An 18,679-nucleotide genomic window follows, 5' to 3' on the forward strand; every position below is an offset into this window, starting at 1 on the left:
GCTAGGGTTCTCACTGCAAGTTTTAGCAGGGCTCTGGGCCTCCTCTTTGGCTTGCACCAGCTAGGCACCCTACTGCCTGCCTTGAGCTTGGGGCCTCAGTTTCAGCTTGGGCAGGGGTTCAGGACTTCCTCTGGGCCTGCACCTACTTGCCAAGCACACCATAGATTGCCCTGCACTAGGGTCTTGGGACCTCACTACAGACTTAGAATGGGGCTTGGAACTTTAAGGGGTGGTAATGAGGTTGCTATGCAGTTGGCTCAGGCAGAGTCTCAGGGTCTCGATATTAGTTTAGGTCCAGGTTCAGAACCTGGAACAGTAAGTCAGGGGTCTGGGGGCTTGCTCTTGGCTTGTGCCAGTACTTCTTGGTGCAACCTTGCTGCGGGCTGTGTTCTCCTCTCACCCCAGTGATCCAGACCCTCTCTGCCTACTTTCCAAGTTAATTTCTACAGGAAAGTTGCTTCACTTCATCTCCCTGTTAGTTCTTTCACTCCAGTATTCATTTTGTACTGTTATTTTAAGGTGGGCTGGAGAGGATTCTGAGTAGTTTTTTTCCCTGCTTCTCCTCTACTATCTTGGCTCTCCCACCACAATAGCATGAGACAGTACCATACCATTCTGATGGTAGAAAGTAAAGAAGTAAGAGGCCTATTGATAAGGGTGAAAGAACAGATTACTTTCCTGAGGGGACAAACATTTTTAGATCTCAGTACACTTTCAAGGAGGGACCTACAACTAAGAAAGGTTAAAGATAACCTACAAGGAGATCAAAGATACAAAACCACAAAAAAATGTACCAAATCATTAATAAAAAGAGAAATAAAAACCCTAAGATTTAACTTCACACCCTGCAAATTAGCAGAGATGAAAAAGATGGCAAGCATCAATATATGAGGGGTAGTGGAAGGCACACTGCTGTATTGATGGTAGAGCTCTGAATCAGTACTGTTTTGGAAAGCAACTGGGAATTATGTAAATAAAGTAACTAAAATGTCTATACTATCACCCAGATAATACAACCTTGGAAGCACCAAAAACTTCTAAACCCCTAGAACTACCTCTGAAAATATTAGCGTGAAAATGCATAAAACTTAAGACAAAAAACTCTCTTTCTTAACCCTTCATACTAGCAACAGAAGCCAACATTCACATAAAGTTCTAAATCAATAAATAGGGTAGAAAAATGAGCAAACAAACAACAATACAAAAGAACCTCAGCACAAAATGCTCTGGTGAAAAGGATGATCAAGACACAAACTCAAAAGAAGACAGTGAAATCAAAACATTTACAAACCAAGCATCAAAGAAAAATGTGAACTGAACACAGACCTAGCAAGAAACCCTGGAAAAATGCTAGGAACTGATTTTCAGAATGAAATAAGAGTGGCAGAGGAAAAATTATGTGAAGAAATTAAAGCAAAGGAACAAAATTTTGAAAAGACAGTTAACAGTGGGTGGAGCCAAGATGACAGAAAAAAAGAATATGGATTTGCCTGATCTCTACCAAATTACCCTCCAAACAACTTTGAAATGTCTCAAAATAAATACTGGAATGGGAGAATACACAAAAGGATGGAGTGAAAATAATTTTTCAGGCCAAAATAACTTAGAAGGTCAGCAGAAGGCATCGGTGGCACTAGGTTTGGAGAGGAGCATAGACCAGTGCACCAAGTTTGAAGGTGTGATTAACTCTCCCCTGACCATTGTTAGATATAATCACCAGAAGTGTATATAACCCCACATTTCCTTAAGTGACGGAAGGTCCACAACCCACATGCTGAACTGGGTGAAAACTCAGAAATGACTGACTGTCCCCTGGGCAGTTCTAAGAAAATTCTAAAACTGATTGGTCCATGTAAAGTGGAAGGAAGGCACAGGAAAGAAGAGTCTTTAAAAACAGTTGCAATTTCCTGTGATGAGCACTTTCTCCTTTGAACTTGGCTTTGGAGGAGCTCTGGCTGCTCTTGGATCTTCCTTTAGGATTACCTTTGGGTGAGTGAAAAGGCTGACTCCTTTCCTGACTTCTGGAGGAACTAGTATCCAGAGAGGCCTCCTTCCCCATCTTGGAGGAGGAGGCCATGTGGCTGGATCTTGCTTAACCTAGGCCCTTTGGTTGGGGCTTCTGGAGTCCTGCCTGAATAAATTCAGGGCTGGAGCAAATAGTCTAGCTCGTTAAGCTAGATTTCTTACACTGCCCTCCTCTTTTTCATTTCTCTACTTTCACTCTTTCCCTCTATTTTATAAACAAAATTGCTATAAAAGTCATTTTTACTTGGTGACCACACTCATTTAGTCCAACCTTAATTTTTAACCCTTACACAAAGCATGTTGTATCTCAGCCAAAGGCTTCCAGAATTTTTAGCCATAGGCATTTAAGGGCCTTAGAGAATTGGTCAGAAATAGATTATCAGGCCCCATTTCTGGCTATGGGTGCAGAACTCTTTCAAGTTGTCCATACTCAGATCCAGACCACAGTCTCAGGTTAGAATTCCAGGGCAAGGACAAAAACTAATACATATTAACATTTGCAACCACAGGGAGGCAGGGGACCCTGGTCACAGTTCCAGGGTGGAAAAGAATACCACTTGTGGTTATTCAAAGACCAGAGCACAGGGCAAGAGATTATTAAACACACCTCTCCTTAGACCAGTGATGGGCAAACTTTTTAAAGAGGGGGCCAAAGGAAAGGAAATGCTCATCTGTCAGTCTGTTTCTAAAGCAACTCTTTAGAAGTTTCATTGTATTGTATCTTACTCATTATATTTGTCAGATTAGGAATAATGTCATGTGGTTGTATAGAACATATCAGGGGGCCACATCTGACCCGGAGGTCGTAGTTTGCCCATCATTGCTTCAGACAATTATCACCTTTGAAGAACTAAAAATGTATAGATCCCTAGAACTAACTTTGAAGGCAGCTCTGCAAAGAATATGAAAATGGGAATAGTGACCCCCTTCAACAGGGGTCAGAAACTTTTTTGGCCGTGAGAGCCATAAACGCGTGCAGAAGGAGGAGGATGGAGGTGGAAGGCGCTGGAATATGGAGGGGGGGAGGGGAAGGGGGAGCTGAAGGGCCCCCTGGGGCACATCCTGGGGCTCTCGGACTAGCAGGTCAGGAGGTGGAGCCAGATATGGCTTGAGAGCCATACGTTGCTGACCCCTGCCCTTCAACATGGGGAACAGAATCTACTGTAAAAAAATTTTAACTTAAAAGACAAGAAAAAAGTCTGGAAAATGAGTAAATAACAAAAAAGAGAAACTCAACATAGAAAGTTATTTTGGCAACAGGGAAGACTAAAATACAAACCCAGAAGATGAGTCAATACAACTGCATCTAAAGCTTCAAAGAAAAATATGAATTTGTTTCAATCCCCAAAAGAATTAAAAAAGGATTTTAGAATCCAGTAAGAGAGGTAGAAGAAAAACTGGGGAAAGAAATGAGACTGATGCAGGAAAACCATGAAAAAAGATATGACAACTTGGTAAAGGAGATACAAAAAATCATGAAGAAAATAATAACTTATTCAACAGAATAGGCCAACTGGTAAAAGAGATGTAATAATCCACTGAAGAGAAGAACTTCTTAAAAAGCAGACTTGGCTGAATGGAAAAGGAGGTACAAAAGCTTATTGAAGAAAAAAGTTTCATAAAAATTAGAATTGGGTAAATAATGACTCTATGAGACATCAAGAAACAATCAAAGTCAAAAGAATGAAAAATAAAAGAAAATGTGAAATATCTCATTGGAAACATAACTGTACTGAGAAATAGATCCAGGAGAAAAAATTTCATTTAATTGAAAATTTTTATTGAATTAATTTGGAATATTTGCCGATGGCTACATGATTCATGTTCTTTCCCTATCCTCTAAACACCCCTCCCCCCCAGTAACAGATGAGCAATTCTACTGGGTTTTACATGTATCATTGATCAAGACCTATTTCCATATTATTGATAACTGCACTAGGGTGAATGTTTAGAATCTACATCCCCAATTGTATCCCCATCAATCCATGTGTTCAAGAAATTGTTTTTCTTCTGTGTTTCTATTCCCACAGTTCTTCCTCTGACTATGGCTAGCATTCTTTCTCATAAGTCCCTCAGAATTGTTCTGCATCATTACATTGCTGCTAGTTGAGAAGTCCATTACATTCAATTGTATCATAGTGTATCAGTCTCTATGTATGATGTTCCCAGGAGAAATAATTGAAAGATTGTTGGACTACCTTAAAGTCATGATCAAAAAAGAACTCAGACATCATCTTCCAAGAAATTATCAAGAAAAAAAATGCTCTGATATTCTAGAATCAGTAGGTAAAATAGAAATTCTAAGAATTCATCAACATCCTCCTAAAAAAAGAAATTATAAGGATTCAATGAGGTAAAATGCCAGGAGCCATCAAACCTGTCCTGTCTGACATGATTGCAGGAGGGATCCTGAGGCTGCAAAACCGTCTCCAGGAAGGACAGAAAAACCCACTCAGATTCTCCCGTGTGTCTCTCTCCCACTAATACACTCTATTATTGGAATTATGATCAATAACACTACTTAACCCCAGGGAAATTCAGAAGAATAGCTGAAGGCTGTCTAGGGCTTCTATAGTCTCCCAAGATAACCCCACCCTTACATGTATAATACAGATATTCCCCTAAAAATAACTTCATAATAATCTGGCAGATAATGAGTTAATATTAAAGATTCTAAAACCTCAACAAAGCTGTATTTGGAGTTCTCACTCCCAAGCACAGGAGTTACCATATGGTGGTAAAGCAGAACTGCCTCCAAAACTTCCCTGCTCCCTGAGCCAGAATGTTAAAACAGAAAGGACAATGAATGAAAAATAGAGTCCCCTTCTCTGGGAAAAACTAGTATGCCTCACTCACTAGATTGTTTTGATAACCCCACAGGTTAGCCAACACATCAAACATACCTTTGAAGAACATTGAAAAATGATAGGCTCTTATTGGAATAAAACTTGTATTATTGTATCTTTTTGAAATATGAATAATAGTGTAATTGTGTAATAGGTTAGTATAGTGAATCACAATTAATTATGTAACTGAATAGAGCAAAGAAAAATCATTCTTAACTTGATTGGTTAAAATGTAATTAACCATTATTCTTAGCTAAAACGCACGTCTTAAACTTCATGGATGGGTGGAAGAATAATTTCTAGTCTAGCTACCTCATGATGAGAACATTTCCTGTAAGGCTCTGCATCTTTTGGGTAATCAAGGAAAATAGAATAATTATGGAATGTCACTCAAATTGATTTGTAATTTAGTAAAAGTTAATATGTGACTTAATCCATTATCTACAAGAAAAAATTGTATGATCATATATGTAATCAAAAAAGTATAAAAAATAAACTCAGAGCAAGCAGAGCAGAGCAGTCTCTGTGATGCTTGGCAGAAACTCTAACTGTTCTCATTCTTGTATTCGCCAATGCTGCCCCACCTCCAAGACATACCTGGGCCAGCAGAAGCAGGACTTCTTCAGTAAAAAGCTGTTTACCTTTCTATATGTAAAGATTATATATGTGTCTTCAACCATCATAATCATTATTAAGGCAGTTCGAAGAATTCAACATAGAAAGAGGGTACAGGAGTGACTTGATTTTGGAATAATATTAAAAAATGGATAGTGAGAAAGGATGACCTTGAAGAAGAGGTAAGGGAGAAGAATAAGAAGGGAATTTATCTCACATAAAGGCAGCACACAAGAGGTTTTACAGGGGAAGGGAAAATGGTTGGAGAGTAGGCAGGTAATTCTTGAACCTCACTGACAATTAAACTGGTTCAAAGAGGGAAATTATGTATACATATACATGCACACACATACATAACTGATAAGAGAAATCCATTTTAACCAATAGAGAAGTAGGAGAGGGAAAGGATAAGAGAAAAGGGAGGAGGGGCAAAGGAAAGACACATTAAAGAAAGCAGTGATCAGAAGTAAAACAGATTTGAGGAGACAGGATAAAAAGACAGAAGAATAGACAGAAGAAAAATAAGATGGGCAAAATACACAGTAATCATAACTTTGAATGGGAATGGGATGAACTCACAAATAAAACAAAAGTATACAGCAGAATGGATTAGAAACCAAAATCCAACAATACATTGTTTATAAGAAACACCCTTGAAACAGAGAGACACATAGGTTAAAATAAGGGGTTGAAGCAGAATCTATTATTCATCAGCTGAAGTAAAAAAGGGAAGGACAGCAATGACAATGTCAGACAAAACAAAAACAAAAAGAGATCTCATGAAAATGGAAAAGCAGGGAAACAGTATTCGATTAAAAGGAATCAAAGAGTAAAATATGATCAATACTAAACATATATGCACCAAAAAAGCATAGTGTCCACATTCTTAGAGGAAGAAAATGAATTAGAGGAGGAAATAAGACAATAAAACTGTACTAGTTGGGGACTTCAATCTTCCCCTACCAGAATTAGATAAATCTAACCACAAAATAAATAAGAAGTCAAGGAGATGAATATAATCTTAGCAAACTTAGATATGACAGACCACTAGAGAAAACTGAATGGAGAAGAAAGGGGTATATACATTTTTCTCAGTTGTACATAGCACCATCACAAAAATTGATCATGTATTATATTAGAGTATAAAAACCTCACAATCAAATGCAGAAAAGCAGAAATAATCAAAGCAACCTTTACATACCATACTGCAATAAAAATTGCATTTAATTAGGGACCATGGAAGCATAGTTTAAAGGTTAATTGGAAAATAATTTAAGCCAAAAGGATGAATGGGTCAAAAAAGAAACCAGAGAAACAATAATTTCATTAAAGAGAATGACGAAAATAAAACAACATTCCAGCATTGGTAGGATGCAGCCAAAACAATACTTAGAAGAAAATCTCTCTCTCTTAATCTGTAAATCAATAACAGTGAAAAAGAACAGAGCAATAAATTGAGCATGCAACTAAAAAAACTATTAAAAGGACAAAGCAAAAATCTCCAACTAAACTCCAAAATGAAAATGCTGAAATTCAAAAGAGAAATTAATAAAATTAAAAGTAAAAAAAACCCACTAAATAAAACTAATTAAAAAAACACTGAAACTACTCAATAAAACTAGGAGCTGACCTTCTGAAAACAACAACAAAGATAAATCATTGGATAAATTGATTTTTAAAAAGAAAGAAAATCAAATAATCAGTATAAAAAATAAAAAAGGTGAATGTAGCACCAATGAAAATTAAATTAAAGTAATTATTAGGTATTTTATCAAACTATATGCTAATGAAACTGATAATCTAAGTGAAATAGATGAATACTGTGAAAAATATAAACTGCCCAGATTAAAAGAGGAAATGTAATATTTAAATAATCATATCTTAGAAAAAGAAAATTAACAAGCCATCAATGAGTTGCCTAAGAAAAAATCTCTAGAGACAGATGGATTTACAAGAGAAACCTAAAAAAATGTAAGGAACAAAAAATTCCAATATTAAATAAACTACTTGGAAAAATTGGTAAAAGAACCGTACCAAATTCATTTTATGGTACGAATGTGGTTTTGATACCTAAAATGTACCTCTAGCAAAATACAGAGAAAGAAAAGTATAGACCAATTTCCTTAAAGGAAGCAAAAATGTTAAATAAAAGACAAGCAAGGAAATTCCAGCAATATATCACAAAGATCATATAATATGACCAGATAAGATTTATATACAAGGAATACAGGTCTGGTTCAAATTAGGAAGGCTATCAGCATAACTGACCATAACAGTAACAAAAACAAGAAACATCATATGATTATATCAATAGATGCAGAAAAAGCCTTTGATAAAATACAATACCCAATCCTATATTAAAAATGATAGAAAATATAGGAACTCAACAGAGCTTTTCATAAAATGATAAGGTATAACTAAAAACAAAAGCAAGCATCTGTAATGGAGATAACTTTGAAGCCTTTCTAATATAATCAAGAATGAAGCAACAATGTCCATCATCACTATTATTCAATATTGTACCAGAAATAACACTGTTAGCAGAAAACAAGGAAAAGAAATTGAAGGAATAAAAATAGGCAATCAGGAAACAAAACTATCACTCTTTGCAGATTACATGATGGAATATTTAGAAAACCTAAGAGAATCAACTAATAAATTAACTTAAACTTTAATAAAGTTGTAGGAATCAAAAAAAATTTTTTGTTCAGTTGTTTTTCAGTTGAAACTGACTTTCTGCAATACCACTTGAGGTATTCTTGACAAAAGTGGTGTAGTTTGCTATTTCTTTCTCCGGCTCATTTTACAAATGAGAAAACTGAGGCCAACAGGATTATGTTATTTGACCAGGGTCACACAGCTAGAAAATGTCTGAGGCAAGATTTGAACTCAGAAAGATTAGTTTTCCTGACTTCGGGTCCAGCATGCCATCCTCTGTGACACCTAGTTGCCCCACAATATAAAATAAACCCAGACAAATCATCAGCTTTTCTATATATAGTGCTACCAACAAAATCCAGCAGGAAAAGGTAGAAAGAGAAATTCCATTTAAAATGATGACAGAAAAATTGGGAGTCTACATGCCAACACAAACCCTGGGATTATATGAACATAATTGCAAAACATTTTTCACACAAAGACAGATCTAAACAATTGGATAAATACTAATTTCTCATGGGTAGGCCAAGTTAATATGATACAAATGACAATTCTGCTAAAGTTAATTTATTTATTCACAGCCATGCCAATCAACTACCAAAGGATGATTTTATAGAATTAGAAAAAATTGTAACAAAATCATCTGGAAGAAAAGAAGTTTAAGATCAAGGGAGTCAGTAGAAAAAAAACACAAAGGAAGGTAACATAGTAGCAGTTCCAGATTTCAGACTATATTATAAAGTGATCATCAAAATAATCTGATACTTTCTAAGAAACAGAGCGGTAAATAAATGGAATAGATTAGGTACATAATATGCAGTTGTAAATGACCATGGCAATATAGTGCTTGATAAATACAAAGATTCAAGCTTTGGGGGTCTCATTTAACTAAACATTTAACAAAAATTTCAGGAAATCTGAAGAGTAGCTTGGCAGAAACCAAATATCTCATGCTGTATATCAAGATATGGTCAAAACAGATAAAGAGTAATAACACAAGTAAATTGGAGAAGCATGTAAAAATGTACCTGCCAGTTCTATGGATAAGTTCTATGCATAATCATTTATAACCAAATAAGAAATAGAGAAGATTATGAGAAGTAAAATAAATAATTTTGACTGCATTAAATTAAGATGGTTTTGTGCAAACAAAACAAATACAGACAAAAGTGGAAGAAAAACAGTAAGTTGGGGAAAAAATTATACCAAGTTTCTCTGTCCTCATTTCTCAACATATAGGGAACTGAGTCAAATTAATAAAAATAAGAGTCATTCCCCATTTGATTAACGGTCAAAAGATATAAATAGGCAATTTTCAGAAGAAATCAAAACTATCAACAATCGTATGAAAAATGCTCTAAATCACTATTGATGAGAAAAATGCAAATTAAAACAACTCTAAAATACCATCTTCACATCTATGAGATTAGCTAGCATAACAAAAGGACAAAGGATGGAGATTGTGGAAAAACTGTGACACATATTGTACTTTTGTTGAACTAATACAACCATTCTGGATATCGGTTTGCAACTATGCCCAAAGGGTTAACAAACTGTGCATACCCTTTGACCCAATAATACCACCACCAGGTTTGTATCCCAAAGAGATCAAAGAAAATGGAAATGGACCTATTTGTACAAAAATATTTCTAGCAGTTCTTTTTGTCATTGCAAAGAATTATAAATCAGGAGATGTCCAGCAATTGAGGAACAAGTTGTGGTATATGACTACGATGGAATGCTTTCGGAAAAACCTGGGAACCCTAATATGAACTCATGCAAAGTGAAGTAAGCAGAACTGAAGAAGATTCCATTCAGTAACAGCAATATTTTAGGATAATCAACTGTGAAACACTCCACATACACAGGGAAGGGAGGAAGTGCTTCCATTGGACTGTTGGGTAGAGAGGAGTGGTAAAATGAAAAAATGTAATGAGGCACAGTGGCGATGGGGAGGGGAGCAATTCCACCCGTGTCCTTCAACCTTTCTAGTAACAAACTCTGGGGGACAGGAGATGGTGAGTGCCCATAGAAAGCACTCTGTGTGACATCTTTGGCACTGTATAATTCTCAGAAGAAAATGTATGTTTTGTAATCTATAATGTAAAGTTTAAATTCTTTTGAAGAATAATTTCAGGATAAGGATTTGCCATCTCCCCAGAATCCAGACTACGAACCTGTTTGGTGAAGACACCATGAAGATGCCTGAAAAGCCTTCACTGTACCATGAAGACCAAAATTTGAACCTTGGGGTGCAGTTAATTGAATTTATGGGGAGTTGGAATTGAGTTGTATATATTGTTTTAATTGTACACTAATATAGCAATAAGGGACTGCCCCCAAATTGGTTTTTTTGTCAATGTGGCTAATTTTATCCATTCGTTCATCTATTTCTTTTATCCCCAAATTCCTGAAAATTAGAAGTTGTCTATGTTTACGGATCCAGCAAAGAAAAAAGACCAACTTTTTTTTTTTTTGCCAGATCCCAGGGGGAATTGTAAAATTGGAATTTGGGAAATGACATTTAAAAGTATATATATATATTTTTTCTATGGACATGTGGGAACTATCAAACTACATTTCCCGTGGTCCAACGGGTTTCCGGTTCTGGTTCTTTGGGCGTGGGAATGCCTGCGTCACCACGCAGAGGACAGTTTAAATGGGAGGAGAATCGAAAGTAAGCCCTCTTGGCTAGCAGGCTCAGGGAGAGGCGAGAGGTAACAAAATGGAGGCGGCAGTTTTGAATTCTTATCGGCGCGTGGTCTAATGATTTTATCAGCATGGCCATGGCATTAATTAAAATACTAATTTATATTATCATAGCGGCCCTCATCATTTTTAATCATAACAGCACCTGTGCCATAGGTGTGCCATCACTGATCTAAGACAATGCCAACAGACCCAAGATGAAAAATGTCATCTATCTCCAGAGAGGAAACTGATGAACTCTCAATGGAGATCGAAGCATACTTAAAAAACAACACCACAACTTTACTTTTGTTATTTTGTTTGTATTTTCTTTTGAAATATAGCTAATAATGGAAATCTGTTTTGCATGACTTCACATGCAAAATCAAATTGCTTGCCTTATTCAAAGAGGGGGAAGGGGAAGAAACGGAAACTCAAAAAATTTTTAATGATTGTTAAATTTCTTTTTTACATGTAACTTGGAAATATTTAATGAAACAAAAATCAAAGAAAAAAAGGAAAGAAAATATCTTGTTAAGGTAAGTAACCAAACTGTCTCTACCCTTTGACAGAAATTCGACCACTGGTCTTACACTCCCAAGAAAGTTGAAGATAGAAACAAAGGTCACTAATATAAACCAAAATATATGAAACAGTGAACAAACTATGGCATGTAAATGTAACTCATTATTATCCTGCAGCAAAAAATGATGAATGTGAGGAATTCAAAAAACTTGTTAAGATCTGACATTCATGAATTCCTTTCCCAATGCATTTTGTATTTCTTATGCAGTAGTTGTTGTGGAGAATAACAATACTCTCTCTTATGAGATCCTAATAAATGGAAAACATGAAAAATTGAAAGATGTGATATTTTGTACCTGGAAAAAAGCCTAACAGAGATGAAATACAAATTTTAAGATAAATAAAAATGGATGAAGTCACCAAAAGTAAACTATAGTACTATAACTTTAGAACAGTAGTTTCTAAAGTATTACTCCTCTTTAAAGTCTGGAATAATTAAAATTGACTTTTAAAAATAAAAATGTTATGATGTTAATCAGCAAATGTCAAGAATAGAAAGCTCCACAACAACTATTTTAAGATCATATTTTTAAAAATATATCAAAAGGAGGCAAAGTAGCATAAGGGCTAGAGTCATGAAGATATGCCAACAAGGACCATCTGTGACCATAGCTAGTTATGTTGACCATGTTGTTACTTAACCTTTCTAAGCCTCAAGAAATTAATATTTATCTAGTTATAGTTGGCTTGCAATCTTTTAATATTGACCACACATAAATCTTGAAAAATTCTGCAAGTGATAAGGGAAGAAGCATTTTCATTTTCTCAGCAAAAATAGTGCACATTTAAATGGCAGGTTAAGCATAATTTGACACAAGTACCAGAGAAAAATAAAGATTATCTGGAGAATAAACAATTAGGAAGATGATGAAAGAGTTTCTAAATGTTTATTTTCTTTTTCAGGCACCAATTATTTTATGGGCATTTAGTGACTTAAGCAATATGCAAATTTTTTTTATTTTTTATTTTTTGCAAAGCAATAAACAAAATTTAGTGACTTAAGTTTTAATATAAATTTAATCAGTTTGATGATTTGAATTCAAACCATCAAACTGATTAAATTTATAATAAAATTTAAGAAGGGGGGGCAGCTGGGTAGCTCAGTGGATTGAGAGCCGGGCCTAGAGACTGGGAGGTCCTAGGTTCAAATTTGGCCTCAGACACTTCCCAGCTGTGTGACCCTGGGCATGTCACTTGACCCCCATTGCCTACCCTTACCACTCTTCTGCCTTGGAGCCAATACACAGTATTGACTCCAAGAAGGAAGGTAAGGGTTTAAAAAATAAAAATAAGAATAAAACTTAAGAAGGGCAAATCTGTAATGTCATAAAGGAAAAAAAGATAAGAAAATGGTTGTACCTAAAGAATCCCATCAAAGTCAACCATGGGTCTTTTCTCCAACACAACCACACTTTGGTGTCTACCTCATGCCTATCTATTATGCAAATTCCTTGCCTCTCCTTTTAGACTGGGCATTAGCCTCTGAAGGGCAGTCATAACCTAACCCCACCTCAGGTACCACTGCAAAAGTTGTACTGTTGCCACTGGGAACTTTGTCCCTCCAGATCACTCTGTGACTGTAGCAAGGGGCATCTGCATTCTAGAGCACTAACTGATTAAAAGCCCTGCTATATCTCTCACATGCTAAACTGTAAAAAAGCAAAACAAAACAATTGCTTTTCTTTATTAAGCACGATTCTTATTTCCAAAAACTTGAGTACCAACAAAAATTAAAATTTATTACAAAGTCTGTAATTTTGTGAAAAACTGAATTATTTCAATTATCATGCAAATAGACGCAGGTAGGTGACATAGGAAGACAACTTTGTGAGTTCAAATCTGGTCTCAAGACACTTACTAGCTGTGTGACCCTGGGCAAATCACTTAGCCCTGTTTGCCTCAGTTAAAAATCTGTAAAAATAATCTGGGAAAGGAAATGGAAAACCACTCTAGTGTCTTTGCCAACAAAATCCCAAATGGGGTAGCAAAGAATCGAGCATGAAATCAAAGAACTCCCCCTAAGTTAGTGGCATAAAAAAAAGCTAAAGAAATGAAGAGACAAAGTGCTCTCTTGTCCACAAAAGAAGGCAGAATAATTCATTTCAAGAATCTTCATTTACTTCTCCTTGATTTGATAATATTTAATATCTGCTGACATATGATGGCTCTGATTTTTTTTCCCCAAAACACTCTGTGGTGGTTCATATCCATAACCTCTGCTACTCTAGAGGCTTTTAAGCTCCAATGAGCAAAGCTGACAGACTATCCACATTAAATCTGACTTTTATATGGTGAGTCCCTAGAAACTGGAAATCATCAGACTGCCTAAGAAGAGGCAAATCTGCCTAGTTTGGAAAAGGAGCAAGTCAAAGCTCAAATGCTGATCAGTTAGCAGGATCAAGAGAAATCCCTATACTTCTAGCTTGGTTAAAATCTAGTCTCAAAAAGAAAACCAAACAAAAAAAACACAAACCACTCTGTGAACTAAAGACTTTCATATTTTGCTCTTTTGAAAAGATGATATAGGTGGAATCTATTTTTAAAAATAACTTTATGAAGTCCAATTATAAATTTCCATTTCAATGTTACAGCATTATCTATCCAATACTAAAAGCAGGACAATCTGAAAGGAAGTAATTACAAAGGAGCAGCTAGGTAGCTTAGTGGATAGAGTGCTAGGCCTCCAGTCAGGAGGGCCTGGGTTCAAATCTGAACTCAGACACTTCTTAATTATATGACCCAGAGCAAGTCACTTAACTCCATCTTCCTAGTCCTTACCACTCTTCTGCCTTAGACATAAGATAAATTTAAAAAAGAAGAAATTACAAGCTTGAAAGGCTAGTGTACAAGTATACATGTGGCTCTTCCTAAGACCAGCCTAGCTTACTGTGGTCTCATCACCAGAGCCTATCAAGTGAAAATGTTTTTGGCTATAAGCATACCTTAAAATTGTGTACTCAAATTTGGCAGGGTTATAATTTACATTACTGCAGAGATTATTCACTCTTAGATAATCACATATCTTTTAAAGTATATCATGTGTGCATACATATAGCCATTCATTTCCCTATGTAATCCAATTTATTATGTAACTATTTACCTCAAAGCACTGTGCCAAGCCCTGGAGATACAAATACAAAATGAAAAACCATACCTGCTGTCAAGGAGCTTACATTCTACTAGAGAAAGAAAGAAGAATATATAATTACACAGTATCTCAAAAAAGCTTTGAGAACTTAAAACTGCACTAAGACTTTTGGGATATTGTATGCGTGACCACATGCATGAGCATGTATACATACACATATGTGGATTAAAAATGTACAAATGCTTCAAAGATCTATATGTGAGTTTTCCTTCCACCACGAAAAAATCACAATCTCTTAAGATTTTTTAAGATGATTTCTGAAAATTGCTGAGACTGAAAAATTCATCACTGAATTTAAGTGTTAAAACTTTTCAAAACTTGGCTGTACCGGGGCAGCTGGGTGGATTGAGAGCCAGGCCTAGAGACAGGAGGTCCTAGGTTCAAATCTGGCCTCAGACACTTCCCAGCTGTGTGACCTTGGGCAAGTCACTTGACCCCCATTGCCTACCCTTACCACTCTTCCACCAAGGAACTAATACACAGAAGTTAAGGGTTTAAAAAAAAAAGAAAGAAAGAAAGAAAGAAAAAAACAACTTGGCTGTAATTGTCTTGAAATAAAATCTGTTCCTGGACATATACTATGAAAAAGCTTTAAAGAATTCAGGGTTGTATGCAGGAGTTGGATTTTAGTAGGGGTTTTCCTTCTTCTTCCCCCATGCAAGTATATAAAGTTGCTGATCTTCATTGGTGGAGTGAGTTTTCACACATTGAGTCCCATATAGAAATGAAATCATAGATATAAAATTTTAATATATACACAGGATGTTTTGAAAATTTTAGTGAAGTTTTGACTTTAATAGCTTAAGACTACACTGAAACTTTTGGGACACCCTGAATATGACTGGATCTATTATTTCATTGGTATATGGCAGAACTGTCAAACTTCCTAGTATAGCCAGAATTAGATCAAAATATAATTAGATTAGCAAAATAAATAAAATCATAATACAACACAAATGATGTTAATTCATGGTTTTCTAAGTCAATATGCCACCTATAGGGTTGTTTCTAGGACAGAACTCATCAAACTCCTATCTAGACAGATCAAGATCTACTTTGTAACTTAATAGTCTTTAAAAACTGCAACTTTTTCCTATTCTGGCTCTCTTTTCAGGCATAGATGCACAAATGATGAAATAGCATTAAAATGGGCATGGTTCAGTTTCTGAACCATTAAAAGGGAGGAAAATCCCCAGAGATTGGAGATTGGATTTATGGAAAGAGTCAAGATGAAAAAGGATACTCAAGAATTGGTAAACACTTGGTTCTTTGAGTATCTTCAGCTTAGTTACAACTGAATTACATTAATTGCATTGGGGTTACTTTGAGCTCTGAAGAATACAAGGAGAAGGAAAGAAAATAGAAACTGAGAGAAAAGAGACAAGTTGTTTTGCTTACATTGTATTGCATTACTTCACTAGGAATTTACAAATTATAAGCTCTAAACACAGTTATAAGAGTTCATTAAGCATTATAAGAATGAATGAATAATCATATACCTCATTCTAGCATGCTGGATCACATAGAGAAAGCACTGGACCTGGAGTCAAGAAGATCTGGGGTGCTTACTAGCTGTGTGACCCCAGACAAGCTACTTAATTTCTCTGCCTCAGTTTCCTCATCTCTAAAACTGGGTTAATAGCACCTACCTTGCAAGGTTGTTGTGAGGATAAAATGAGAAAATATTTTTAAAGTGTTTTTCACTTAAAGCTCAATGAATGCAAGCTTATTATTATATCTAAATTCCAAAGTCTAAAATATCTAACTCATCCAAAATACCATTCCAAGAAACGTAGCTTTCAGTCACCCAAATATTTAAGTGCACTGATAAAATAAAAATATCACTCCTTTAGAGAAGAGATAAAAAGAACTAGTACCAACGTACACCAGCCTGATCTTCCCTCTATTTGACACAGCCAGAAAGTACATTAATTCTAGAATTTGGGGATAATTTATGATGTAGCTTTCGAGCTTTTTCTTCATTCCTCAAATTTTCCTTTGTCCCACTCTACTTCTTCATTTAACTTCTGACTTAGTTCTCTGACTTCCCTTAATTTTTCTCCTTCAAAATTTTGTCTTTTCATTATTTTATTCTCTCCATTACAGTTTCACTTATTTTACTTTGCTTCCCCCTCTTTCAATGTTGTCTTCCAAATTCCCTTTTCACACTAAAAAATTCCAAGGATCCATGGAACTATGGATTATTCTATTTCAGAAACTACCCAATTACCCTTATACTACTTAAAATAGAATGGTCAGAAAGACTGGCCATCAGATTTGAATACAGGGCAGTATGAGCTAGCTAATTTACAGCTTATATTTCAGAAGGATCAAATTTTCCTTCTCAACAAATATTTCCTTTGAATTCTTCCATATCCTAACCTTATTGTTGTTTTCTATTTAGGTACCATTTGTTTGGCCAATTTAGGGGTTATCCTTTAAAAAAATGTACAGATGGAAAAGTACAGAGAATTTAATTAAACACAGATTCAATAAGTAGTTCGATAGTCAAACTATTGACTATAAAAATGTGAAGTGTATTTTTTGCCCTCCTACACAGGATGATAGTTTTAGAGCTGGAAGGGACCTCAAAAACCATGTAGTCCAACCCCCTTATTTACAGATGAGGAAACTAAGGCTCAATAAATCAATGCAAGACCTCACTGGTAGGATTTAAACTCATGTCTTCCAACTCCAAAATCAGTGCTTTTTCCACTGTAGGAAGCTGCCTCCACATTCATACATCTTTTGAAAATGATGTGACCAATAAAAGATACTAATTCTGTTAATCTGGGGTCATCCTATATGAATAAGCTAGGGCACTACACTGAAAGGCATCCTTGTAAGGAGATGCCTCAGAAATCCAATCTGGATCTACAATTCTGAACTGTAGGTGGGTTGTTGAACTAATTAGGGAAGATGAATTTCTATACCAGGAATTCCCTACACCAATAAAATCACTGATCTGGATCAAATAACATTTTTCCAGTAGGAAGCCTCTTCTGTTGCCCCAGATAACTAAAATTAAACATTACATTGAAATTTTACTATGAAATGACAGGTAACTCCTAACTTGTCCCATGATACCTACGGGTTGTTCTATCTCTAAAAAGCTATGTACAAATTCACTGAAAACAATGCCGTCCAGCTTAACTACTACCCAAGTTGTATTAAAGGTGGCATACAAACAGGTTAAAAATGAATATTAATAATGTTTAAAAAATAAAAATAAATAAAAATAAAAGTGGCATACAAAGTTTCACAAAGTTTTGGACCCTGCCAGGTGCCAGGTAAGGTGCACATTTTTCTTTCCGACAGTCTCAACCCTGAAAGGAGTCACTCCTTCGCTAGCCCCAACTCCGGATTACTCAAACCGAATGAAAGGGCACTCATTAAAACAAGTAAGATGAATAGGAAAGGTAAAGGCAAGTTCAAGGTACAGTGTTGATGTCTCCCGTGTCCCCAAAGTGCCACAGCGTGGGGCGGGGCTGGGCAGGGCAGCCCAGGCGGGGGGGCTGGAGGAGGGGACAGTCCCCTCCACAAGCGCCCCTTACCTTGGTGAGCTGAGCAATCTTCTTGCTCATCTTCAAATGGAGATCCTGGCTGTAGTCCATGGTGGACGCCGAATGCTGAGCCGCGGCCGAGGAAGAGAACCTCGTCGTCCCCCCGGCCGCCGCCGTGTAATAGTGCTGCTGCCAGCTCATCCCTGGAGTCGCCATCTTCCCCACGGACCACGACTAGGACCAGGGTCCCCGCACCTCCATCCCGGTCCCCTGGCTGCAGGGCGGATCCGGACGGGGGATGTGGTGTGTGGTAGGGCTGGGGATAGGGGGCACGAGGGCCAAAGCTCCCTAACGGAGGGCCCGCCTTCTCGGCCCCAAAGTCCCGGCTCCGTCGCTCCGCAGGAACCGGACCGGACCGGACCTCCCCGAGCGCACGGCCAGCTGGTCTCCACGTCAGGCAGAAACCTTTTTCCCCTCTCCTGGCCCGGGCCCGAAATCCTGGCTCTCTCACCTCGCCCGAGGCGGAGGCGTCTCGGAGGCCGGGGGAAGCGCAACCTCGCAGGTCACTAGGGACTCTGAGGGATGCGGGCGGCCCCAGCCGCCCGTGCTGC

At 36.8% G+C, this 18,679-nt stretch overlaps 1 protein-coding gene across 1 annotated transcript in view; it reads right to left on the reverse strand.

Annotated features, from left to right (window-relative positions):
* FAM184A (family with sequence similarity 184 member A) overlaps positions 1-18,463 on the reverse strand; it is a 121,908-nt gene extending 103,445 nt beyond the window's left edge. Inside the window, exon 1 of the mRNA XM_044676848.1 lies at positions 18,120-18,463. Coding sequence (XP_044532783.1) covers positions 18,120-18,284 — 165 coding nt within the window. The 5' untranslated portion in view covers positions 18,285-18,463. The remainder of the gene's footprint in view (positions 1-18,119) is intronic.
* Positions 18,464-18,679: the final 216 nt, after the last annotated feature.

The sequence above is a fragment of the Gracilinanus agilis genome, chromosome 4 (genome assembly GCF_016433145.1).
Source record: "Gracilinanus agilis isolate LMUSP501 chromosome 4, AgileGrace, whole genome shotgun sequence".
Lineage (NCBI taxonomy): Eukaryota > Metazoa > Chordata > Mammalia > Didelphimorphia > Didelphidae > Gracilinanus > Gracilinanus agilis.